The 26408-nt window shown below is 47.2% G+C and overlaps 1 protein-coding gene across 2 annotated transcripts in view; it reads left to right on the top strand.

Annotated features, from left to right (window-relative positions):
* The window catches only part of GRK5 (G protein-coupled receptor kinase 5), a 285939-nt gene that overhangs the window by 212119 nt on the left and 47412 nt on the right, over nucleotides 1–26408 (top strand). Inside the window, exon 5 of one of the 2 annotated variants that reach the window (XM_038758122.1) lies at nucleotides 25886–25986. In XM_038758122.1, the coding sequence (XP_038614050.1) occupies nucleotides 25886–25986 (101 nt within the window). Of the gene's footprint in view, nucleotides 1–25885; nucleotides 25987–26408 lie in introns of those variants that run through there. The other variant, XM_038758123.1, reaches the window with a different exon arrangement.

Below are 26408 nucleotides of genomic sequence, written 5' to 3'. Positions count from 1 at the left end.
GCATGGCTCGGTGGAAAGAACACAGATTTGGGAGTGAGAGGACCTGGGTTCTAATTCCGACTCCACCACTATGTGACCGGGGGTAAATTACTTAACTCCAAATGGGGATTAAGACTGTGAGCCCATGTAGGATATGGACTGTGCCCAATCTGATTAGCTTGGAGCTACTCCAGTGTTTGACTCGTTGTAAGCACTTAACAAATACCGTAAAAGAAAAAGCCCAGAAGGGAGTAGGGGAAGTGAGGATTTAGTCAAAGAAGGCCTCTTGGAGGGGACGTGATTTTAATCGGACTTTGAAGGTGGGGAGAGTGATGGTCTGGCGTAGATGAAGGCCGGAAAAAGGGATCGGCGGCGAGATGAATAGATCGAGGTATGGTGAATGGGTTGGTGATGGAATGAAGTGCGCGGGCTGGGTTGTAATAGGAAATAAGTGAGGTACGGTAGGAGAGGGAGAGCTGATTGCTTTAGTGCCACGGGTAAGGAGCAGTCTGTAGAGACATTATTTTGAGGGGACCCTTTAAAAGACCTCTCAGTCTTCTGGAAAGTCTTGCCATTGGAGATGATAAGAGGCAGGCCTGTGGGTCTCCTGACCCTTGCAAGAAGGAAATGATGGGTATTTTAGAACTTTCCCCAATATCAAGAATCGAAATGGCTGATGACCGGAACGTATAGTGAAGGGAAATGAGACAGATGGGAATGGAATGAGATGGACGGTTGGCTAATCAGCTCCTCCAGAGCTCCGACTTCCGTTGTTCTCATCCAAGCGGTCAGTCAGTCGTATTTATTGAGCGCTTTCTGTGTGCAGAGCACTGTACTAAGCGGTTGGGAGAGTACAATACAACAGACGTACACTGATCTTGAGTCTAGCAGCTAGTGCACGCAGTACAACATCTGACTGTACACAGTTGGTGTTCAGTAAATGCTACTGAACCAATGAAATCTGATCCAAGTGCTAGCAGCCTGAATCCTACAGTGCATCTCAGCTACAGAGCTTCTGGATTATCTCAACCTTGACTCCTGTGGGCTACCATGCCCCCCAAAAGGTCAGATCACCTCATCGGAAACCCTGGGTGGACTCAGTTGCCCTAGTTGGCTGTAGAGGCTTAGCATCTGGCTAAAAAGAGCTCAAAGTTTTCATTTTATTCCCGTCACTGGCTTGTCACGTGATAGCATCATATGGTGGTGCCATCGTTTTCTCAACTTTGAATGGAGATGGCGAATAGCTATCTCATGGAGATAGCACAAGAGGAGTCAGAAAAGTAGGGTGAGTATGGCTTCTAAATACTCTTATGGCTTAGGAAGCAGCATTTACCTAGGAGAGCACGGGCCTGGGGGTTGGAGGACCTGGGACAAGTCACTGAACTTCTCTGTGCCTCGGTTATCTCATCTGTTAAATGGGAACCCCCAAGTGGGACATGGTCCTGTGTCCAAACTGATTAGCTTGCATCTACCCCAGCGCTTACTACGGCATGACGCTTAGCGCTTAACAAATACCATTAAAAAAAAAAAGAATGATCAGGCAGGGGAAAAAATACAGTAAGGATGATCTAACAGCAGCTGGACAGTGACAATTCAAAATGTGTCTATTATTCTATTATACTCTCCCAAGTGAGAGTATACAGTGCTCTGCATACAGTAAGTGCTCAGTAAATAGGACTGAATGAATGAATGGATTCTGAATGGAAGAGGAACTAAATAAGCTTGAGCAGTGAATTTCTCAACCAGGATTTTGGGATTCCCCGGATTTTACACTTGCGTGGGCAATTCTAAATAAGGTTTCCCTGCAGCATATCCCGTCTAGGCCCCCTTGTTGGAGTGCAGTTCAGTGAACGCACAAGAATCCTTCAAGACTCTAGACTGGAAGCTCGTTGTTGGCAGGGACTATGTCTGCTAACTCTGTGGGAAAGTCCTCTCCCAGGCACTAAGTTCAGTGCTCTGCACATAGTAAGGGCTCAATAAATACCATTGATTGATTGGTTAAAGATGTATAACTTTATCTTCCCTTCCTCAACCCCCCAATTTGATTCCCCTCCTTCCCATTCTCATTTTCACCTTATGAGGGAATGTTCAGAGAAGTAGCATGGCATAATGGATAGAGCACGGGCCTGGGAATCAGAAAGTAGTGGGTTCTAATCCAGGCTCCACCACCTGTCTTCTTTGTGACCTTGGACAAGTCACTTCCCTTCTCTGGGCCTCAGTTACCTCATCTGTAAAGTGGGGATTGAGACTGTGAGCCCCACATGGGACAGGGACTATGTCCAACTCGATTTGCTTGTATCCACCCCAGAGCTTACTAAAGTACCTGGCACGTAGTAAGCGCTTAACAAATACCGTCATAATAATAATTATTATTATTCATTTACCTCAGGTCTGGTCTTTTTCAACTCCTGTCTTTTCTTTGGCTTTCTATGTTTCTAAACTGTTCACTTGGCTGTTCTCAGGAAGCCGGTTACGGGTCATTTCCACCATCAGTGACGATTTATTGGGCACCCACACTGTGTTACACCCTTGATAGAGCCTCATTTAAGCAAATTCCTCCCTCTAGTCAAGTATCTTGAGGCCCAAAGGGTGCCATAAAGAAATGAATTGATTGAAATTTAGTTGAATGATATTTTCCATTACCTTGGGTTGTTTATCGCTAGACCCAGATGAATAGTATAAATGTTGCCAAGCGATATGTCTAATTGACACCGTCGGTTTCATTAATGAACTGTATAGGAGTCAAAACAGAGCTGGAGTCGTCCTTTGAAACAGATTTCTCCTCATTCCCCTGTCCTCTAGAAATATCCTTAAAATGAAGTCCAGCGTGTGAGACGCATTATTTTAACTCATTTTCTCTCGGAAGGCACGCAGGCATGAGTGTTGTTTTCTGTGCTCTACTGAGTGAAGTACAGTAATTGTCTTCAGAAATACAAGTTGTCCCTTTGTTTTTATAAACAATGATAGGATAAGGCAGGGAAGTTTATTCTTTCAAAAGGGGAAATTCTGATCAGCCCATGTCTGAGGCCTTCTATTTATACAAAAATAAGGTCTGCTGCAAGTTCTTGTTTGGGTCTTTGAGAAATATTCACCTTTTTTTTAAAAAAAAAACCCTTGAATGAAAGGAAATTACAATTTTTGTCATTCATTCGACACCCACCTCCCCCAGCTGCCTTTGACAGGATAGCCATCCAGTCGAACCATCCAGTTTCTCGATATTTTCAGCCCTGTGCTTTTTGAAGCGTATTCTTACTCCTGCCGCCGAACGAGCCTCGTTATTCAATATGTCATTTTTCATCTTTGCCCGATTCCATCTTTCTCTCTCGAGGTACTCTTCCCACTCTGCATTTTCTTGCATCTCTTTTGGCGGAGGAACGGGAAGCGGAGAGGGCGAAGCTTTTCTCGGCTGAAGGTCATTCCTCCGGGTAGGCGGGGTGGAAATCAGCAGCGCTTGCCATTCCAAAAGCCGAATCGCTCGGGTCGCGAATGGATTAAATGAGGGTGAGCTGCTGATTAGCTAATCAGGCTTTGGCTCTCGCTGTTACTCCCCAGCAGAGATGTGCTCTTCAGCTCAGCTGCGTCTTCGGGACGCAGTGTGGCTTAGCCGATGGAGCGCGAGCCTGGAGGTCAGAAGGACCTGGGTTCCCATTCATTCAATCGTATTTATTGAGCACTTACTGTGTGCAGAGCACTGTACTAAGCACTTGGGAAGTGCAGGTTGGCAATGTATAAAGACGGTCCCTACCCAACAACGGGCTCACAGTCAAGAAGGATAACGATGGCATTTATTAAGCGCTTACTATGTGCACTGTTTTAAGCCCTGGGGAGGTTACAAGGTAATCAGGTTGTCCCAATGAGGGGCTCACAGCCTTAATCCCCAGTTTACAGATGAGGTCACTGAGGCCCAGAGAAGTTAAGGGACTTGCCCAAAGTCACACAGCTGACAATCGGCGGGGCTGGGATTTGAACCCGTGACCGGGCTCTTTCCACTGAGCCACGCCGCTTCTCATCTCGGCTCCGCCACCTGTCTGCTGTGTGACCTTGGGCAAGTCACTTAATCCCCTTGGGCCTCAGTTCCTTCATCTGTAAAAAGGGGGATTGAGACTGCGTGCCCTATGTGAGACAGGGACTGTGGCCAACCCAATTACCTTTTATCTCACCTCCTGCCACTTGTCTGCTGTGTGACCTTGGGCAAGTCACTTACCTTCTCTGGGCCTCAGTTACCTCATCTGTAAAATGGGGATTGAGACTGTGAGCCCCACGTGGGACAGTCCGATTCGCTTGTATTCACCCCAGCGCTTAGAACGGTGCTGGGCACATAGTAAGCGCTTAACAAATGCCACAATCATGATTATTATTATCATCAGACTAGTCACAGTGTTTAGCCAAAATGGAATTCTGATGAAACTGCAGTCAGCTAACTTTTGGGGTCCGTGTAAGAAGTCTTTATTTTTAGCCACGGTTCCGGCCTCTGGTCAGCGGAGCCAGGCCATTTGGGGATTTGTGGGCCTGGGTCTCCTTCCAGAAGGGATTCCTGCCAATCTAGGCCCCAAACCCTGCCTTCCCCCAGCTCCAGGGGCTTGAGCAAGGGTAAGCAGCATGGCTTTGTGGATAGATCACAGGCCCGGGAATCAGAAGGACCTGGGTTCTAATCCCCGCTCGGCCACGTGTCTGCTGTGTGACCTTGGGCAATTCAGTTCACTTCTCTGGGCCTCAGCACCCTCATCTGCAAAATGGGGATCAAGACCGGGAACCCCATGTGGGGCAGGGACTGCGTCCAACCTGATTAAGTTGTCTCTACCCAGTGCTTGGAACAGTGCTTGGCACATAGCATGTGCTTAACAAATATATTATTATTATTATTACGATCTGGATGTTTTTGCCGACCGCCCCTTCTTAGATTTCAAACTCCCGTGAGCCAGACCTGTCTGCAGTTAAGTTGTGTTTTGTCTGTTCCTCTGTACTTAGTGCAGTGCCAAGAAGTGTACACTCAACAAAAAAGCTAACAGTCATAATAGCAATGATATTAGGCCTCCCAGCGTATTTGATGATTTTGAGCCTCGCCTCCTCTCTGGCAGTTTCTTTGAAAATCAATCAATCATATTTATTGAGCGCTTACTGTGTGCAGAGCACTGTACTAAGCGCTTGGGAAGTACAAGTTGGCAACACCTAGAGACGGTCCCTACCCAACAGTGGGCTCACAGTCTAGAAGGGGGAGACAGACAACAAAACGTATTAACAAAAGAAATAAAATAAAATCAATAGAATAGATATGTACAAGTAAAATAAGTAAATAAAACGAATAAATAAATAGAGTAATAAATACGTCACACCCTGGAATGGGACTTAAGGACAGCAAGGTCCCCATTTCCTGGAGCTGAGTGAGCAGCTGGACTTTAAGGAAGAGTCTAGTTTCCCCCTGCAGGTCCTATTTCCCTTCCTGCCCAAGTATGTTAGTGGGAAAGGAGGAGGGCGGAAGGAGATTCCCCAGGGATAAAGCAAACTGCAGCTGTTCCTAGGGAAAAAAATCCAGGGAGAAGGGGGAGTTTTCAGAACAAAGGCACCTTTACCTTGCAACTGTAAGCTTGGTATGGGCAGGGACCTTGACTAATAATAATAATAATTATGGTATTCTTTAAGAGTTTTCTAGGAGAAACAGTGCGGCTCAGTGGAAAGAGCCCGGGCTTTGGAGTCAGAGGTCATGGGTTCAAATCCCAGCTCTGCCAATTGTCAGCTGTGTGACTTCGGGCAAGTTCCTTCACTTCTCTGGGCCTCAGTTACCTCATCTGTAAAATGGGGATGAAGACTGCGAGCCCCCCGTGGGACAACCTGATCGCCTTGTATATTCTCTGCACATAGTAAGCGCTTAATAAATGCAATCATTATTATTATTATTATGTGCCAAGCACTGCTTTAAGAGTTGGCATAGATACAAAGTAAGCAGGTTGGACGCAGTCCCTGTCCTACATGGGGCTCAGAGTCTTAATCCCCATTTTACCGCTGAGGTCACTGAAGCCCAGAGAAGTGAAGTGACTTGCCCAAGGTCACCCGGCAGACAAGTTGCGGAGCCGGAATTAGAAACCACATCCTCTGATTCCTAAGCCTGTGCTGTTGCCATTAGGCCATCCTGTATATATGTATATATGTTTGTACATATTTATTACTCTATGTATTTATTTTACTTGTACATATCTATTCTATTTATTTAATTTTGTTAGTATGTTTGGTTTTGTTCTGTGTCTCCCCCTTTTAGACTGTGAGCCCACTGTTGGGTAGGGACTGTCTCTATATGTTGCCAACTTGGACTTCCCAAGCGCTTAGTCCAGTGCTCTGCACACAGTAAGCGCTTAATAAATACGATTGATGATGATGACGATGCTGGTTCCCGACTCTGTCGTATTGTACTCTCCCGAGCTCTTAGTACAGTGCTCTGCATCCAGCAAGCGCTCAATAAATACCGTTGGTGATGGTGAATTGTACTGAATTCTCCCGATTCTCCAAACGAAGGAGGACCAAGGCTAGTTCTGGTGATCCCACTGTGTTCATTTCTTACAAATAGTCACGGGAACAGTTCTCATTCCCTAGCTGAGGTAGCCTTTTTTTTAGATAACTTAGGTTGGGAGCCCCATTTGGGAGAGGGATTGAATCCAGCCTGATTATCCTGAATCTACCCCAGGGCTAGTACGGTGGTTGGTGCATAATAAGTGCTTAGCAAGTACTGCCATTATTTTTATTACTGTTATTATTACTATCATTGCCATTAATCCTTGTGAGTGGCGTACAGGCATTGGTGCGTTTTGCTTGCCAATGTAAAGGGGTTTCCTCTGAACTTGTTTCTTCGTTCTGCGTCATCTTTCATTCCTTAGTCCAGCATCCTAGTTTGCAAAATAACCCGAGCGCAGAGGCCCGGGCCCTCAAAAAATTCAAGGAGACCTACAAAGTGTGCGAGGGGCAAGCGAAAACGGCCATGAGAATTAAACAATAAAACCACAGAAGAGGCACGTTCGTCTTGCCACTAGTGGCGTGGCCTAGTAAAGCTTGGGCCTGGGTTCTAATTTCAGCACCGCCCCTTCTCTGCTGTGTGGCCTTGGGCAAGTCACTTCTCTTCTCTGGGCCTCAGTGACCTCATCTGTAAAATAGGGATTTAAGACCGAGAGCCCTCATTAGGACAGGAACTGGATCCAACGTGATTTGCCTGTGTCCATCCCAGTGCTTAATGCAGTGCCTGGCCCGTAGTAAGGGCTTAACAAATACCACAATTATTGTTATTATTATTATTATTATCATTAGGGGTAACATAAGATTCTCAAAGGAGAGCGGGAGAAAGGTCTGAGTATCCCAGTTGACATTCAGGTACTTTTTCCGGTGCCTGTGGGGTAATCTGTATTTTTCTAGGTGGGTTCTTTAGTGGCCCTCCCCGAGTTATAACCCCGGGCGGGGGTTTGGCAAGCAGAGAAGCAGCAGTCGAGAGCATATCTTTTCTGAGAGTTGGGGGGTTTAGCATATTTTTTTCAAGCTCCAGGATCTGGAGAGATACAGTTATGCATTAGAAGTACTATTTTGTTTTCCCCAAAAAAGAGACCAGCGCAAGACTCCAGAGAGAAGAATATGCCTGGGAACAATTGGTACGATAAATCCAGCCGGGATTCTCACCTGCTATCCCACAACTTTTCATTCATTCATTCAAATGTACTTATTGAGCGCTTACTGTGTGCAGAGCACTGGACTAAGCGCTTGGGAAGTACAAGTTGGCAACATATAATAATAATAATGATGGTATTTGTTAAGCGCTTACTATGTGCAAAGCACTGTTCTAAGCACTGGGGAGGTTAAAAGGTGATCAGGTTGTCCCATGGGGGGCACACAGTTTTAATCTCCATTTTACAGGTGAGGTAACTGAGGCGCAGAGAAGTGACTTGCCCAAAGTCACACAGCTGACAGTTGGTGGAGCCGGGATTTGAACCCATGACCTCTGACTCCAAAGCCCGGGCTCTTTCCATTGAGCCACGCTGCTTCCCGGGGCTCAATGGAAAGACGGTCCCTACCCAACAGCGGGCTCACAGTCTAGAAGGTGGAAACTTTTTTGACAAATTCATAACAATAATAATGACAGTGTTTGTTAAGCGCTTACCCAGTGCGAAGCGCTGTTCTAAGCACTGGGGGTATACAGGGTGATCCATTAGTCCCACGTGGGGCTCACAGTCTTAATCCCCATTTTACAGATGAGGGAACTGAGGCCCAGAGAAGTGTAGTGACTCGCCCAAAGTCACCCAGTGGACTAGCGGCGGTGCCGGGATTAGAACCCGCGGCCTCTGACTCCCAAGCCGCGGCTCTTGCCACTGAGCCACGCTGCTTCTCTAATCATAATCGTCATAATTATAATCTCGCCACCGGCCTACCTCCCTCTAGACTGTAAGCTCCCTCTAAACTGAACTGTAAGCTCGTTGTGGGCAGGGGATGCATCTGTTTATCGGTGTATTGTACTCTCCCAAGCACTTAGTACAGCGTTCGGCACACGATAAGTGCTCAGTAAATACAATCGAATGAAATGCCTTCTTCCGAGGCTGTGAATCGCACTCCCCACCCCTGTTTGGACTGTATTCCCCGCCCCCCGGCCTCAGGCCTGTTAAGTCTGGCCTGATCTATTTGCGGGCCTGGATAAATCTCCTGCCTCAGTTTCTCCCCACTGCAGCTCCTTGCTCTGGTGCATTCACTTGCTCATGATCCTCACCGTAAAAATCCGGTTGTCCTTCTCAAGTCCGCAGGGACGGTTTTCTCTTCTTCGTTTAGAGGGCTTCTGCCGCCCTCAAAGAGGCTGGAGACGGGGCAGAACCGTGACCCTGGCTCCCCGCGTCCCGAATTTCACTACGTCGCCTTTTCTCAATGTGCTTGGCAGATTTACGATGTGGTCAGCGAGAACCAGACACTCCGATTGGAGCAGCGAAGTCACCACATCAGGAGAGTGTCTGTGGATGGTGATCGACACACGCATGGAGCGTGTGTTGTTTCACTCGGGCCCCAAAACGCACAAGAGACGTTAGAGATAGCTCTCTGGCTCTCAGGTAATAAATATCCTGTGGGATGAAGACATCGCTGGCGAAAAATGTTTTCGGACCAGGATCTTCTAACAGCCTTCTCTGTCTCAAGGTGGTTTGAAAACCGGGACCCTGTGTTTTTAATGAGGAGGAAACTTGGCGCTCCATCTCCTTGGCTTTAAATTGAAAGAAGGGAAGAAAAAAATCAAGGCAGGTCTACGTATAGAAAGCACCTAATCCCCAGGCCAGACGTTTGCCTCTGAAATAGCTTAAAATCGTGTAACCCATCCTCAGCCTGGACAGGATTCAACATCGCCACATCAGAATTGAAATACCCCTACACAGGTTGAGTTTGTCCATCAGTCACGGCTGAGGAAGAGCAGAATTTCCCTATGCAGAGAGCCCACCATACACTTCTTTCTCCACTCCGCTAGTTTGTGTGATCTCGTTGATGAAGCCCCACTGATTCATTTGGGAGTCTCTTTTCCCTTTCTTTTTCAACGAGGCCAGAGAAAGCAGAGGGCCGGTTTCTGGGTTGTTTGGGGGTTTTCCTGTCTCGCTGGGAGTCTCGCAGAACTGCCGGTCTCAGATTAACTCTGTGGGAGCTTGCGGCGTTTCCAGATCTTGAGCAGGGAGGCTTGCGGGGTTTTCCTGAATTCTGACATCTCTCGATTTCAGTAAGGTTCGGGGGAGAACCAGTACCCAAATCAGCGAAGGCGGGAGCGGGTTTTTCTCCCCTGAGAGAGCCAGCGATACGTGAAAATCGCGTTTGTTGCCTTAAAGAGTTTCTTTCCATGATGTCATCGGACTTCCACTTTAGCAGAGCAAGGGAACTGTAGCTAGCAGGAATTCAGCAAACTAAGGGCTGGGTTAGATACAAATAATCAGGTTGGACACAGTCCACTCCCAACAGGGGATTCATTTAATTTAACCCCTATTTTACAGATGAGGAAACCGTGGCCCCGAGTAGTGAAATGACTTGCCCAAAGTGACTTAGCAGACAGTGTCGGAGATGGGATTAGAACTCAGCTCCTTTTTTTATGGCATTTGGTAAGTGCTTACTATGTGCCAGGCGCCGTTCTAAGCGCTGGGGTAGATGCAGCGTGAGAAGCCGGACGGCATAGTGGATGGAGCGCAACTTTGTGGGTTCCGATCCCGGCTCCATCACTTGTCTGCTGTGTGATCACTTCACTTCTCTGTGCTTCAGTTCCCTCATCTGTAAAATGGGCATCAAGACTGTGAGCCCCATATGGGACAACCTGATTACCTTGTATTCCTCCTCAGTGCTTAGAACAGTGCTTGGCACGTAGTAAGCGCTTAGCAAATGCCATTACTATAACGTGGTCCCAAGCTGGAGTTGTGTAGTCGCCTTCAGAAGCAGCAGTGGTTAGAGTCCACAACCCCCTGAGGTTCAGCCCTGGACCGGGGGGATATTTCTGCGAGCCTGCCGCCCCGACTCCCTTCTTTGGTCTTAAGATGTCACCTTTTGAAGTTCTTTATTGCAGAAAGGAAGGACCTCATTGCATCCGTTCTTCTTTCATACTTAGCTTCGTATTTACCAATGGTGAGCCCGATTTGGGCCCCTGCAGAGGAGAACGGGCCCTCGTAATTCAGGGACTTAAACCATAATGCCGTAGATGGGAGAATGCTCGCGCTGTACGACTGAAAATATGGAGCAAAATTGAGGTAGGAGTTCAGAAGTAGCGTGTTGGTCGAGGGAGGGCAACTTGACGGGGCGGGGACTCCAACAAGTGAATCAAAAGCCCTCGTGGGTAATCAATCAATCAATCAATCATATTTATTGAGCGCTTACTGTGTGCAGAGTACTGTACTAAGCGCTTGGGAAGTACAAGTTGGCAACATATAGAGACAGTCCCTACCCAACAGTGGGCTCACAGTCTAAAAGGCACTTTTAGACTTCTAAAAGTCATGGCACTCTGGAGGCCAAAGACCTGCTGAAATAGAGCGCTGTACTAAGCGCTTGCGAGAGTACAGTGTCACTGAGTCGGTAGACGTGTTCCCTGCCCACAGCGAGCTTACAGCCTAGAGGGGGAAACAGACATTAATGCAAATAAACAAATTATGTATAGGTATATAAGTGCTGTGGAGCTGAGGGAGGGGTGAATAAAGGATGCAGAGATGATTGAGTTTGGGGGTTGGTTTTTTTTTTTGAGAAACATAGTTGATCTCTCCCACGTGTGTATTCATGATCAGTTCAGCAGACAGATTGACGTCAACTTGGGAGGGGGTTTCCATCAGCTATTAAAGAATTGGATTGAAAAGGTAGACTAACCCTTCTCTCCCTATTCTACTGCCAGGTTTTAAATCACATCAAAAGAAATAAGGCTCTCCGCTTGCTGTGAGCCAGTGGCTCCCCTTAGACAAGAGGGATCTTCTTTTTGCTAATTGGTATTTGGTACTGATCTACTAAATCAGGATTTAGGGAGGGAGAGGGAGAGAGAATTCTCCTCACCCACCTCTCCCCATTCCTATCTCTGTGGAATTAAATGAAATGCTCCAGGATTGTCTGACTGCAGAGAAGCAGCATGGTTCAGTGGAAAGAGCTGGGGCTTTGGAGTCAGAGGTCATGGGTTCAAATCCCGGCTCCACCACTTGTCAGCTGTGTGACTTTGGGCAAGTCACTTAACTTCTCTGTGCCACCGTTACCTCATCTGTAAAATGGGGATTAAGACTGTGAGCCCCCCGTGGGCCAACCTGATCACTTTGTAACCTCCCCAGCGCTTAGAACAGTGCTTTGCACATAGTAAGCGCTTAGAAAATGCCATCATTATTATTAAATCAGGATTGATGGAGGGAGAGGGAGAGAGAGAGAGCCTTCTCCTCACCAACCTCTCCCCGATCCTATCTCTGTGGAATTAAATGAAACGTTCCTTGATTGACTGCAGAGAAGCGGCGTGGCTCAGTGGAAAGAGCTCGGGCTTTGGAGTCAGAGGCCACGGGTTCAAATCCCGGCCCCGCCACTTGTCAGCTGTGTGGCTTTGGGCAAGTCACTTCACTTCTCTGTGCCTGTTACCTCATCTGTAAAATGGGGATGAAGACTGTGAGCCCCCCGTGGGCCAACCTGATCACCTTGTAACCTCCCCAGCGCTGAGAACAGTGCTTTGCACATAGTAAGCGCTTAATGAATGCCGTCATTATTATCATTATTATTATAATAATGATGATATTATTATTGATGAATAATAATGAGGCAGGTTTACCTCATCTGACTCTGGGGAAGGAGCAGGGAGGAATCTAAAGGGACCGTCTCCGCTGTTGATTACTTAAAATGTAGCAGTTGGCTGTGATGTAGACCTGTTTTCTCTAAGAAGCCTTTCCACTGAGAATTAGGCAGGAACCCTCTTGGTCAAGAGGGCAAGCATTTTTGTTCCTGCTAGCTAGGACCAAGTTGAGGTTTTCCTGAGCCATGGGCAAACTGGATCCCTGTGATCGCAGTGCTGGCCCTGTTTCTCCCTCTGGGTTGGCCTGTGAGTGTCAGAGGACCTGGGTTCTAATCCTGGCTCTGCCTGCTGCGTGACCTTGGGCAAGTCTCTTGACTTTTCTGTGCCTCAGTTGCCTCATCTGGAAAGTGGCCTGTTTGCCATCCTACCTAGACTGTGACCATGGGACAGGGACTGGGTGTAGCCTGATTATCTTGTCTTTACTTGTCTTTTACTACTCAGTGCGGTATCTGTCATATAATAAGTGCTTAACAGATACCATTGTCATTATCGCTATTTTTATTATTATCATTAATAATCCTCCAGCAGAAGGCATGCACATGCCAACGGGAGCTGCTTTCTCCTGCTCCCGAAAACATCGGAACGTGACTGTGTACTTAGCACCCTTGCAGTTTTACTTTTTGAGAACTTCGAATGGTGCACAACTTCATATTTCACGACTCACTCTTTTCCCAATAATGTGTGTGTGTGCCTTTTATTCAAATCCCAGTCCCCCACTTTGCTAAGAATAATTTTCTATTAAAATAACAGTTCACCTGCACATGTTGAACGTTGAAGGAATGCAGCCTCCGCTCCTTGAAATCAATCCACAGATCGTCAGGGACAATCGGCCTCCCAGGCTGTCAGACGCTACACAGGGGCAGAGGAGTGAGTTAAGTTACCAGCAGCTTAGTAAGTGCTTAGTACAGTGCTCTGCATTCATTCATTCAATCAATTGTATTTATTGAGCGCTTACTGTGTGCAGAGCACTGGACTAAGCGCTTGGGAAGTCCAAGTTGGCACCATATAGAGACGGTCCCTACCCAACAGTGAGCTCACACAGTAAGCGCTCAATAAATGCGATTGAATGAATTTAGCGAGGTGGTAATAATGATAACAGTAATTGTGGTATTTGTTAAGCGCTTACCGTGTGCCTGGCCCTGTGCTAAGCGCTGGGGTGGATACAAGCAATACAGGTTGGACCCAGCCCCTGTCCCAAGTGGGGCTCACAGTCTCAATCCCCGTTTTCCAGATGAGGGAACTGAGGCCCAGAGAAGTGAAGTGACTTGCCCAAGCTCACACAGCAAACAAGTGCAGAGCCAGGATTAGGATTTTATTTTGTTAGTATGTTTGGTTTTGTTCTCTGTCTCCCCCTTTTAGACTGGGAGCCCACTGGTGGGTAGGGACCGTCTCTAGATGTTGCCAACTTGGACTTCCCAAGCGCTTAGTCCAGTGCTCTGCACACAGTAAGCGCCCAATAATTACGATTGATTGATTGATGGACTCCCGAGCAAGTATGTCGTTAAACAACTTCCAGGGCCAGCTCTCTGGTGACCGCCTCCACTCCTTGTCGGGAACCCAGGTGTGCTTTCGGAGTGCATCCGATTTCACTCCAGCTGGATTTTTGGATGACTCCAGAAAGCATCCCAAATTTTGGATGACTCAGGGAAGGAGGGGGCAGCGGGCAACCCTGATGAGGCCAGCACTGGCCTTTCTGGTGGTGCCCTCTGACCCTGATGGGCTAGATGCCAGCCGTAGTGGGTCATTCCATCCATAGCCTAGGAAGGCCTGGTCAGTTTGCAGGCTACTCCTGATGCTAGTGAAGGAAAATCCCGGGCACTCTCCTCTTCCTCCTCTCCCGTCTTCATCCTCCACCATCTTCATCCTCGCGGCCGAGAGGCTCTCCGACCACTCTGGCCAAAACTGGAACCCGAACATCCCCCACGAGAGACATTTCAGGTAGCAACATAGTGAAGGCAGGGAATGGGTCTGTTTATTGTCACATTGTAATAATAATAGTAATAATAATAATGACGATGGCATTTGTTAAGCGCTTACTATGTGCAAAGCCCTGTTCTAAGCGCTGGGTGGGGATACAAGGTGATCAGGTTGTCCCACGTGGGGCTCGCAGTCATCATCCCCATTTTACAGATGAGGGAACTGAGGCTCAGAGAATCAATCAATCAATCAATCGTATTTATTGAGCGCTTACTGTGTGCAGGGCACTGGACTAAGCGCTTGGGAAGTCCAAGTTGGCAACATAGAGAGACAGTCCCTGCCCAACAGTGGGCTCACAGTCTAAAAGGGGGAGACAGAGAACAGAACCAAACATACTAACAAAATAAAATAAATAGAATAGATATGTACAAGTAAAATAAATAAATAGAGTAATAAATAAATAGAGTAATAATAAATAAATAGAGTAATAGAAGTTAAGTGACTCGCCCAAGGTCACACAGCAGACATGTGGCGGAGCCGGGATAGTCTCCCAAGTTCTTAGGACGGAGCTTTGCACACGGTGAGCGCTCAATAAATACGACTGAATGAATGAATGAACCCCACCTAAAGCGGGATGACTGTGCAGGGATTCTCAGTGACTCCATATTGACTTTACTGGCTAAGGAAGCATTCGGCGTTAAGCACTTAGTACAGTGCTTTGCACACAGTAAGCGCTCAATAAATACGATTGAACTTCCAATTTGGAATTGGATTTCCAAATGCCCTACCTCTGGGGCAGTGAGACTGGCTGCAGTTTGGGGGTGAGGGGAGAGGAAGAGGAGCAGATTGGTCGTGCCAGCCGGAGGGATCGGCAGGATGGGGCTCTTTTAGGCCGGCGCCCGGCTGCTGGTCTCCCCCTCCGATTCCTGGAGGCCAAGTGGGTTGGGATGAAGCCTGGAGGAGACCTAAGGGAAAGAGGGGAGCTCTTTCCAAATCCCAGAAGCCGCTTGGGACTCATCCTGTCCCACCAGTCCTCCCCCTCCTGCCTCGTATCGTGTCATCTCTGGCCCCTGCCTCTCGCCAATCTATTCCCATGGCTTGATTTTTCTATTATTCCATCTACCCACATCATCACGGCTCACCCTCGGTAGCCGGTCTCACCATTCCCCACACATTCCCTGGCCTTTTCCATTCCCACCCATGTAACTGTTGTCCGGTCATGTAACCATCCCTCCCCAACCTCTTAGGTCACTGTCTCAAGAGTTGTTCCGATCGTCCCTGCCTGCCCCGACTTACTGACCGTTGTGCACTGGCTGACCCGAGTTTGGGTCTTCACCCCAGATTTGGATGGATTGGGGGTGGGAAGAGAGGGAGAGCTGACCAGAGTCGAGCTCTGCATCAATAAGAATAATAATTGGGATATTTTTTTAAGTGCTTACTATGAGCCAACAACCGTGGTACTGAGCAAAGAGGTAGATTTAAGATCATCAGGTCCAACACAAATCCCACACCCTCTGAAGTGGCAGGGGGAACAGATATCGAATCCTCATTTTCCAGATGCGGCTAAGGAAGCCGAGAGGAGATAAGTGACTTGTCCGGGCCAGTGGCTGAGGTGGGATTAGAACCCAGGTCCTCTGTCTCTCGGGCCCCTGCTCCTTCCACTAGGCCACCTCGCTTTCCTCTCATCAAAGAATCAGGGCAAATGCAGAGCAAGTTCCCCCAAACAACGGTAACCGGCAGGGCGATTGTTGGCCAGATTGAACCCCCTCGAGAAGAATCAAATTGTTGTCATGATTGAACCCACTTGAGAAGAATCAATCAATCAGTGGAATTTATTGAGCACTTACCATATGCAGAGCACTGTGCTGAACACTTGGGAGAGTACACTGCGACGGAGTTGGTAGCCACGTTCTCAGCCCGCAACCAGTAAACCCAACACCAGTCTCCATACTCACATTAAGAACTGGACTTTTGGTGCCTTTGCTTTTCCCCTCCCGACATTTTAGTTTTAAAGCGTTTGTGTCCCTCCTGCCCTTTTCTGCGAGAGCTAAAACCGAGGCCACGCTGAGAAATTGCAAGTAGTTTACACATGGAATGTCAGCTGCCCGCATCTGAAAATATACACATCATTAAGGCATAAGTGCTTGCGTCTGGAGATAGAGCGGGAAAAATTGTGTCTTGACCCTTTGTCCATTGACCGAACCACTATTAATTAGTGTTGGGGTAACTGGCGGGATGTTTTTATAAATTGAAGCGTAGCATATGCTGAACTTTTGCGTGTACTATCCAAAACAACTTTGGAAATAACACAAAATGATTCAATGTCACCTCCTTACTCCGTGTCGTGGGCTTGCCAAAGGATAGTTAACGTTCCTGACGGATCTGAGCGTGTGTTACCAAAAGAGACCGTTTCTGGAGAAGGTCATGGGTTCTAATTCCGGCTCCACCACTTGTCCGCTGTATGACCTTGGGCCAGTCACTTCACTTCTCTGGGCCTCATTTCCCTCATCTGTAAAATGGGAATTTGAGACTGTGAACCTTATGTGTTTTGTTGTTTTGACTCCCAGCCCCCCGCTCTTTCCACTAGGCCAGAGGGGGAAAGTTGTCGGTGAGCCGCAACTCGTTGCAAGCAGCGGTGTTATCTTCCGAGTCAGAAGGTTTGGGGGGTCACCCGTCCCCTCCCACTCTCCCCCTCCCTCACCAGGATCAGCCTCAAACGGAGCCAAGGCTGGCGGTTGTTATATGGCAGCTTTGCTATTTCAGCTCGTGGAGTGAATTACTTCTTTTTTGTGTGGTATTTGCTAAGCACTGACTGAGCATCAGGCCCTGTTTTAAGTGCTGGGGTAGATCCAAGTTAAGTCAGGTACAGTCCCTATCCCACGTGGGGCTCACAATCTAAGCAGCAGGGAGAACAGGTATTAAATCCCCCTTCTTCAGTTGAGGAAGCTGAGGCACAAAGAAGTGACTGGCCCAAGGTCACACGGCAAGCAAATACCTGGATTATCATCAGGTCCTCTGGTTCCCGAGCCCAGGCTTTGTCCACTAGGCCATGCTCCTTCCCTTCCCACCGACGCATCAGAAGGAAACAGTGTCTTTCCGAGAAAGTGAACTTGGGAGGGAAGCACACAAACCGAGAGATCTGTGAGACTCCCGGAGAGATGTCTCTGAGTGTAAAGGGTATGAACAGTCACCTGAAATGACTGTGTAGTGTTCTTCGTGGAAAAGGTGACTGAGGGTAGAGGCGATGGGAGCCAGTCTTTTGACATCAGTCTCGGCCTCAGCAAAATATAGTCTGCATTTCCGCAGAATTGTGATAGCGCACCGTTGAAAGCCTCCATACTGACATGCAGAGCCTTTGTCAGGAACCTAATGTTTAGGCAAGCTGGGACAGTGTGGGAGAGCAATTTCTAACCATTTCAAATTGGCTACGATTTACCCAGGGTTCAGAAAAAGCTCTGGCGTTCAAATCCGGAGCCTCAACGTAAATATATTCCCTGTTTATAAATCCTTGTATTCTCGTCGGTCCCAAAGGCAAATGCCCAGGAAAAGGATCCCAGAGTGTCTTGCCGCCTTGATCCCTCTGGCTTTCCACGAACCCAGTGACCATCTGGCTTCTCCGATCGGAAAGAGACAAATTGCACTAGTTAGCACGAGACAACTCGGTTGCTTCTGTACTTCATTCAGCCTCTTTCTACCAAGTGAGGAGCCAAGAAAAATGTCGCGTTGTCCTTTAGTGTTTAAGAAACCAAATCCTCTAGTGATATGGTTCAGCTGCCTTTAGACTCCTTTCTGTGCACTTAAGGAAAAGGATCCTGTTTAGTCATTTAATCAACCCAATGTTGAATGTATTCAATATTGTATTGAATACACTTCAATATTGACTTGTATTGAATACACTTCAATATCGAATTGTATTGAATACACTTCAATATTGTATTGTATCGAATACACTTCAATATTGAATTGTATTCAAAAGGCAGAAAGAAGAAAAAAATGCCATTTTGAGTTCTAGTGTTTCTCTTCCCCTTCCGTGGTTTTTTTTGACATTTTGGGGATCCCAGATGTTAAACGCTGCCTCCGGTATGATTTTTAGTCAAACTGACCCTGGTGCTGGAAAGAGGTGTAATTTGCTGGATCAACTTGAAAGGGATTTGGTTGGATCAACGTAATCACTTCATGTCGTGCCAAAGTCTGAGCTTAACCCAATAGCCATTAAACGAAACATATTATTATATGCTTGTTAATTCTGCTCATTAGGCTTTTAACTGTCGGTTGGCCGTTTGAAAAATGTTCGCCAATCCCAAGGAGTCATTTGAATGGACACCCCAGATGTGGAATGGGGAAGCAGCGTGGCTCAGTGGAAAGAGCCCGGGCTTCGGAGTCAGAGGTCATGGGTTCGAATCCCGGCTCCGCCACTTGTCAGCTGGGTGACTTTGGGCAAGTCACTTCACTTCTCCGGGCCTCGGTTGCCTCATCTGGGAAATGGGGGTTAAGACTGTGAGCCCCCCGTGGGACAACCTGATCACCTTGTACGCTCCTCAGCGCTTAGAACAGTGCTTTGCACATAGTAAGCGCTTAATAAATGCCATTATTAGTAGTATTATTATTACGGAGAAGCGGAATCCTGGTAATCTACACTGGTCTGTGGTCCTAATTTGATCAGTTTGGGAAATCAGACCCTTTTGTGATCATTTTTAGAGGACTGTGTTTACTGAGGTCCGTTACTGAGGTCACAGGATGAAGACTGTGAGCCCCCCCGGGGGACAACCTGATCACCTTGTAACCTCCCCAGCGCTTAGAACAGTGCTTTGCACATAGTAAGCGCTTAATAAATGCCATTGTTATTATTATTATTATTATTATTATCTAGCCAATCAGTGGCGAAGTTAGTACTGCATCCAGATTCCCTCTCCCTAAGTCATTGCTGCTTTTCCACAGCTGAAGTACGGCGTCCAAGGTTTGAGTCGATCGTATTTATTGAGCGCAGAGCGCTAGCGAGAGCACAATGTAACATAGTTATTAGACCCATTCCTTGCCTACAAGTCTACAAGTCTTACGGTCTAGAGGGGGACATTTATATAAATAAATATATTACAGATGTGTACATAAATGCCGTGGGGCTGAGGGTGAATTAAGTGTGCAAATCCAAGTGCGAGAGCGACGCAGAAGGGAGTGGGAGAAGAGGAAATTACGTGTCTGATCCTCCCACTGTTTGGACAGTAGATGGAAGAGAAACTCTATGTTCTGGAGGCAGGGATTTAAGATAGGTTGTTAAATTACTAACATGGGAATTACGAGGAATTGTTTATTCTCTCAGCCCTTACTTAGAAGTACTTTTGAGAAAACGCTGTTGATTTTAAAAGATGGTGAAATGTTTTAATGGATTTTTCTCTGCTGCTTCCTCACCAAAAAAAGCCCAATTCTCTGAAACCTTATAAACTTTTTAAACAAAGAGGCTAAAGTAGAATTTGTGTGAAATTCTCTCAAGTCCCGTACCAGATTTGGGGTTGAGAGCCCTCGACCCTTCCTTCTACCCCCAGAAAACAACACCCTGAATCCTTATTCGTCTTTTTGGTCCTCAGTGAATTGCTGTCATTATTAGTGATGTGTTTGTTAAACATTTACTATGAGAAGCATTGCTATATGAGAAGCAGCGTTGCTCAGCGGAAAGAGCCCGGGCTTGGGAGTCAGAGGTCGTGGGTTCTAATCCCGGCTCCGCCGCCTGTCAGCTGTGGGACTTTGGGCAAGTCACTTCACTTCTCTGGGCCTCAGTTCCCTCATCTGGAAAATGGGGATTAAGACTGCGAGCCCCACGTGGGACAGCCTGATTACCTTGTATCCCCCCAGCGCTTAGAACAGGGCTTGGCACCTAGTAAGCGCTTAACAAATGCCATCATCATTATTATTATATAATGGGTTCGAATCCCGGCTCCGCCACTTGTCAGCTGTGTGACTTTGGGCAAGTCACTTAACTTCTCTGCGCCTCAGTTCCCGCATCTGTAAAATGGGGATTAAGACTGTGAGCCCCCAGTGGGACAACCTGATCACCTTGTAACCTCTCCAGCGCTTAGAACAGTGCTTTGCACATAGTAAGCGCTTAATAAATGCCATTATTATTATTATTATTATTATGGGCCAGGCACCCTACTAGCCACTGCAGTAGATACAGCATAAGCAGACCCAATCTGTCCCACATGGGGTTCACTAAAGGAACACCAGATGAGAAAACTGAGGCACAGAGAACTTAAGTGATTTGCCCAAGGTCACATAACAGGCAAATGCCCTCCTCCGTGACTTTCCCATCACTGTAGACAACACCATCATCCTTCTTGTCTCACATGCCCATAACCTTGGCATTATCCCTGACTTATCTCCCTCATTCAACCCACATAGTGTCAGTTCAGCCTTCACAATATCGCTAAAATTCGCCCTTTCCTCTCCATCCAAACTGTCACATTACTCCAAGCACTTATCCCGTCCCGCCTCGATAACTGTGCCAACCTCTTTGCTCCCCCTTATAGACTGTGAGCCCACTGTTGGGTAGGGACTGTTTCTCTATGTTGCCAACTTGTACTTCCCAAGCACTGAGTACAGTGCTCTGCACACGGTAAGCGCTCACTAAATACGATTGATTGATTGATTTGCTAACCTCCCCACTTCTTACCACTCCCCACTCCAGTCCGTACATCATTCTGCTGCCCGGGTCACTGTTCGACAAAAACGTTCAGTCCAGGTTTCCTCACTCCTCAAGAACTTCCAGGGGTTGCCCATCCTCCTCCACATGTTTACCATTCTATTGATTTTGCTAATGATGTGCATCTAGCTTTATTTCGGTTTATTCTGATGACTTGACACCTGTCCCCATGTTCTGTTTTGTTGTCTGTCTCCCCCTTCTAGACTGTGAGCCCGTTGTTGGGTAGGGACCGTCTCTGTGTGTTGCCAACTTGTACTCCCCAAGCGCTTAGTACAGTGCCGTGCACACAGTAAGCGCTCAATAAATACGATTGAATGCAGTCCACACATTTTACTCTTCTAATGCCAACCTACTCACTGTACCTCGATCTTGTTTGTCTCTCTGCTGACCTCTCGCCCACATCATGGCTCTGGCCTAGAAGGCCCTCGCTCTTCATATCCAACAGACAATTATGCTCTCCCTTCAAAGCCTAACTGAAGGCACATCTCCTCCAAGGAGTCTTCCCTGATTGAACCCCCTTTTCTTCTTCTCCCACTCTCTTCTGCATTGCCCTGATTTACTCCCTTTAGTCACCTCCCCCCACCACACGGCATTTATGTACATATCTGTAATTGATTTAAAGTCTATCTTCCCCTGTACACTGTAGGTTTGTTGTGGGCAGGGATTAAGTCTATTACATTGTACTCTCCCAAGCGCTTAGTACAGCGCTCTGCACACAGTAAGCACTCAGTAAATTTGATTGATTTATTGAATGATTGATTAAGCCAAAATTAGACCCCAAGCCTCTTGAATCTCAGGCCCATCTCTTCCTATCTACACTGCTTCTCCATCTCAGTGATAAATCCAGGAGAGAGAGAGACAGAGAAATCTATCAAGTATAAGAAATAATAATAATGATGGTATTTGTTAAGCGTTTACTGTGTGCCAAGCACTATTCTAAGTGCTGGGGTAGATACAAGGTAATTAGGTTGTCCCATGTGGGGCTCACAGTCGTAATCCCCATTTTACAGATGAGGTAACTGAGGCCCAGAGAAGTGAAGTGACTCCCCCAAAGTCACACAGCTGACAAGTGGCAGAGCCAGGATTAGATCCCACGACCTCTGAATCCCAAGCCCGGGCTCTTTCCACTGAGCCACGCGGCTTCTCAGCGAGGACCATCATCATCAATCGTATTTATTGAGCGCTTACTATGTGCAGAGCACTGTACGAAGCGCTTGGGAAGTACAAATTGGCAACATATAGAGACAGTCCCTACCCAACAGTGGGCTCCATCAGTCTCTGCGTTAAATTGTCATTTGCGACTGTGGTCCGTGAGTCCGCCGTCAGTGTAGCTAGTGACCATCGCGTTCCCCCTCCAGACATCTCAGGGTATCCGAGAAAGAGACTTCTAGTTTAGGCTGATATCACTGTGCCGGACACTAGCAGACTCGGGACTCCACTTCAGTTCCTCTCTCGGTCGTGTTTCCCCTCCACGAGCGTTGGCAATCAGTCGGCTGTAGAGGGATGGTGAACTGGAGAGGAGCGGAGGGAAAGAAATACCAGGAGCAGGCCTCAATGCCAATAATACAAGGCCATGGAAGCTCCTGTCTAATTAGGGAGCCTCTTTCCAGCGGCTCAGGAATCACAGTAGGACGAGAGAACAAAATAATCAATACCAGCATACTAACCTCCAAGGGAAAAATGTTCAGAGCAGTAAATGAGTGTCTGCTCCGTTCTCCACCCCGCTGGATTTAGTGGTTCTGTTCTCTGTTACCATTCCTGGGAAAAGAGAAGCAGCGTGGCTCAGTGGAAAGAGCCCGGGCTTTGGAGTCAGAGGCCATGGGTTCAAATCCCGGCTCCGCCAACTGTCAGCCGTGTGACTTTGGGCAAGTCACTTCACTTCTCTGGGCCTCAGTTACCTCAGCTGTAAAATGGGGATGAAAACTGTGAGCCCCCCCGTGGGACAACCTGATCACCTTGTAACCTCCTCAGTGCTTAGAACAGTGCTTCGCACATAGTAAGCGCTTAACAAATGCCATCATTATTATTATTATTATTGAAAGAGGTTGAACCAAGGATTTCATTAGGCAGTGCTTTCCTTATTACCTGTTTGCCAGGGCAACTCAGAGTTGAATTTTCGTGAACGGCAAATCGTTTCTTTTTTCCTCTGGGTTAATTCTAGGTATTTTGAGCCGATACTCACCCGGTGAAAATGCAAATCCTTGCCGATACGATCAGCTCTCGGCTGTATATCCGCTAGTTGCCAAGGTAGTTTTTAGCCAGCTGTGAGTAGGCACCCTTCCACCCCCAATCCCAAGAGACTAGTCTCCACCTTTGCCACCACTGACTCTTGGAAAAGTTGAGGCAACGATCACCGATGACCAGGCCGCCTGGAGTGGTGAGATGCTTGGAGAGTGTTCCTTCCGAGAGGTGGTAAACTCTCCCAAACTTCCTCTGGAATTTTGAATTGTTGCATTTTAACCTGCTCTTCTGGACGGGATTTTAGCCTTGGTGTTCTACAGGTCTCTCTTCTCCTATCCAGACTGAGCGTTCCCCGTCTAGTGCTGTATTCATTGTAAGCACATGATAAACGTTGTTGTTGATAACAATTAGAATAATAAAGTAATAATAATAATAATCTCCATCCTAAGAAACCAGCCCACAGGCTCTGAGAGCCCTTCATAGGCAGCTTCATCAATGTCCCTACATGTATTTGCCCAACGGACTGGGTAATTCATTTTTTTTAATGGTATTTTTTCAGGCTCTGAGAGCCCTTCAGAGGCAGCTTCATCAGTGTCCCTACAAGTATTTGCCCAATGGACTGGGTAATTCATTTTTTTAATGGTATTTTTTAAGTGCTATTTGTCAAGCACTGTTCTAAGAGCTGGGGTGGGTACAAGTTAATTGGGTTGGACACAGTCCCTGTCCCGCATGATGCCCACAGTCTAAGTGGGAAGAGGAATTCATTGTTTTGGATGTTCCTAGAGCTGGAGTTGAGAAACAGCAGGGCCTTTGGTCTTAATCCCACCCAGTAGCCGTGGAGGATGTCCCAAATGTCCAAGGATTTGCTGGGTCATCTGGCTAAAGGTAGCCCATTGCAGCCCTGAATAATAATAATAATAATAATGGCATTTGTTAAGCGCTTACTATGTGCAAAGCACTGCTCTAAGCTCTGGGGAGGGGTTTACAAGGTGATGGGGTTGTCCCACGTGGGGCTCACACTCTTAATCCCCATTTTACAGATGAGGTAACTGAGGCCCAGAGAAGTGTAGTGACTTGCCCAAAGTCACCTAGCTGACAAATGGCGGAGCTGGGATTAGAACCCACGAAGAAGGCCACTTTGATGGCTCTGAGCGGCCACCCTAGGAATATGTGTGGAAGGAAAGAAGGAAGGGAGGGAGGAAGGAATTGAGTGCTTACTGTATGCAGAACACTGTACTAAGCGCTCGTGAGAGTACAGTAAAACAGAGTTGGTAGACACTTCCCCTCCCCACGATGAGCTTACAGTCTAGAGGGGAAGGCAGACACTAATATAAACTACTATAAATAATTTTTCGTATTCACATAAATATTGCTACAGCATTTTTCTCCTTCCCTTGCCACCCACCTGCAGGGTCTAAATTATAAGTAATAATCCGGAGAAGCCACGAGAGCCCCAAGAAGCAGCGTGGCCTGGTGGATGGAGGTTGGCCCTTGGAGTCAGAAGGACCTGAGTTCTAATCCTGGCTCTGCCCCTTGCCTGCTGTGTGGCTTTGAGAAAATCACTTTACTTCTCTGTGCCTCAATTTCCTCCTCCATAAAATGGGGATTAAGACTATGAGCCTCAGGTGGGACGTGGAGTGTGTTCAACTTGATTAGCTCATATCTTCTAGACTGTGAGCCCACTGTTGGGTAGGGACCGTCTCTATATGTTGCCAATTTGTACCGCCCAAGCGCTTAGTACAGTGCCCTGCACACAGTAAGCGCTCAATAAATATGATTGAATGAATGAATGAATGAATATCTACCCCAGTGCTTAGTACAGTGCCTGGCCCATAATAAATGCGTAATCAATATCGCTTTTATCACTATTATTATTGTTGTTAGTACTCATGATATATTAAATTATTAAAATATTTGTCACGGAGTCATGGCCCGTTTTTCAGCTTTCCGGAACATTTGGTTCCGAAACCTTGGATTCCATAAATCCTCCCAACCCAAACTGTTGGTAAGGTGAGGAGAGAAATAATTCTTTATTTATGATACTAATAATAATAATGGTATTTGTTAAGCAGTTACTCTGTGCCAATCACTCTAGCAAGTGTGGGGGAGATACAGGCGAATGAGGTTGTACACACTCCATGTCCCACAGGGCGCCAAGGAGGAGTTAGAGCAGGTATTTAGTCCCCATTTTGCAGGTGAGGAAACTGAGGCACAGGGAAGTTAGCTGACTTGCCAGACATCACACAGTTAGCAAGTTGTGTAGCCGAGTAGAACCTGGGTCTCCGGACTCCAAGACCAATACTTCTTCCATCAAGCTCTTCGTTCATTTGTTCAATCGGATTTATTGAGCGTTTACTGTGTGCAGTGCCGTTTGTGAGCAGAATTGGTTGGTGCTGCTCTGCTAACCGCTGGCAACATCAAACCGGGAAACCTTGTTTTAATAAGGGACCCCCAAAATCTCCTTGTTTAATAAGGGACCCCCCAAATCCCCAAACCAAAGCCCCAGAGAATGGGCTGAAAGAGCGAGAATACTGTCTATTTTGATGGCAAAGTGGGTAAAGTCGGCTATTCGTCATGTGCCTGGAAAAGCACACATCTTTTACCGACGGGCAAGGCGATCGGCGATGAGGCCACGAGAGCCCGAAGGGTTTTCCCGTCGGATCCGACGTTCCATGGCCGGATTCTGGCCCGATGATTTGTCCGTCCTTTGCTCACAGTCGACGACCCCTTAGAGGCAACGGATAGGATGGAGGGAAGCCGTTAGAGAAAAGCCCAGGGCTCTGCTCTTTCCCACCCGTGACCCCCTCTCTTCCTTTTCCGTCCTCTCTTCGTTCTAGTCTCCAGTTTATGTGGCAGAAGTCAGCCAGGACCTGGTGCACCAGACGGAAGAGAAACTTGAACTGAGCCCCGGGAAAGAACTTTTTTCTCACTGTGCAAAGTAAGTACGACTGACATCCGAAGGGCACACGCTTAGGCGGGGGGCGGTGGGTAAGATAACACCGGGGAGGGGAGGAATTATCATCTGGATGTGCGATTTCGGCCTTCCTGCAGTTTCCCTTTATTATTAATCCAGGGCAGGCATGTGACAAGTGGCAAGAGCCCACTGTTGGGTAGGGACCGTCTCTATACGTTGCCAACTTGGACTTCCCAAGCGCTTAGTACAGTGCTCTGCACACAGTAAGCGCTCAATAAATACGATTGAATGAATGAATGAATCTGTATTAAATATAGCAACTATTTCCATTCCATTCTACAGGCTGCACACACAGACCCTTAGTGTTTCAGGTATTTGAAGGAATGTTCCAGCCAAGCAAATCAGCCGTAGACTTCACGCTGTGTGCAAAGAGATACAGTCACGGC

This window comes from Tachyglossus aculeatus, chromosome 16, assembly GCF_015852505.1.
Source record: "Tachyglossus aculeatus isolate mTacAcu1 chromosome 16, mTacAcu1.pri, whole genome shotgun sequence".
In the NCBI taxonomy this organism is placed as follows: Eukaryota; Metazoa; Chordata; class Mammalia; order Monotremata; family Tachyglossidae; genus Tachyglossus; species Tachyglossus aculeatus.
This window is presented reverse-complemented; position numbering and strand designations above follow the sequence as displayed.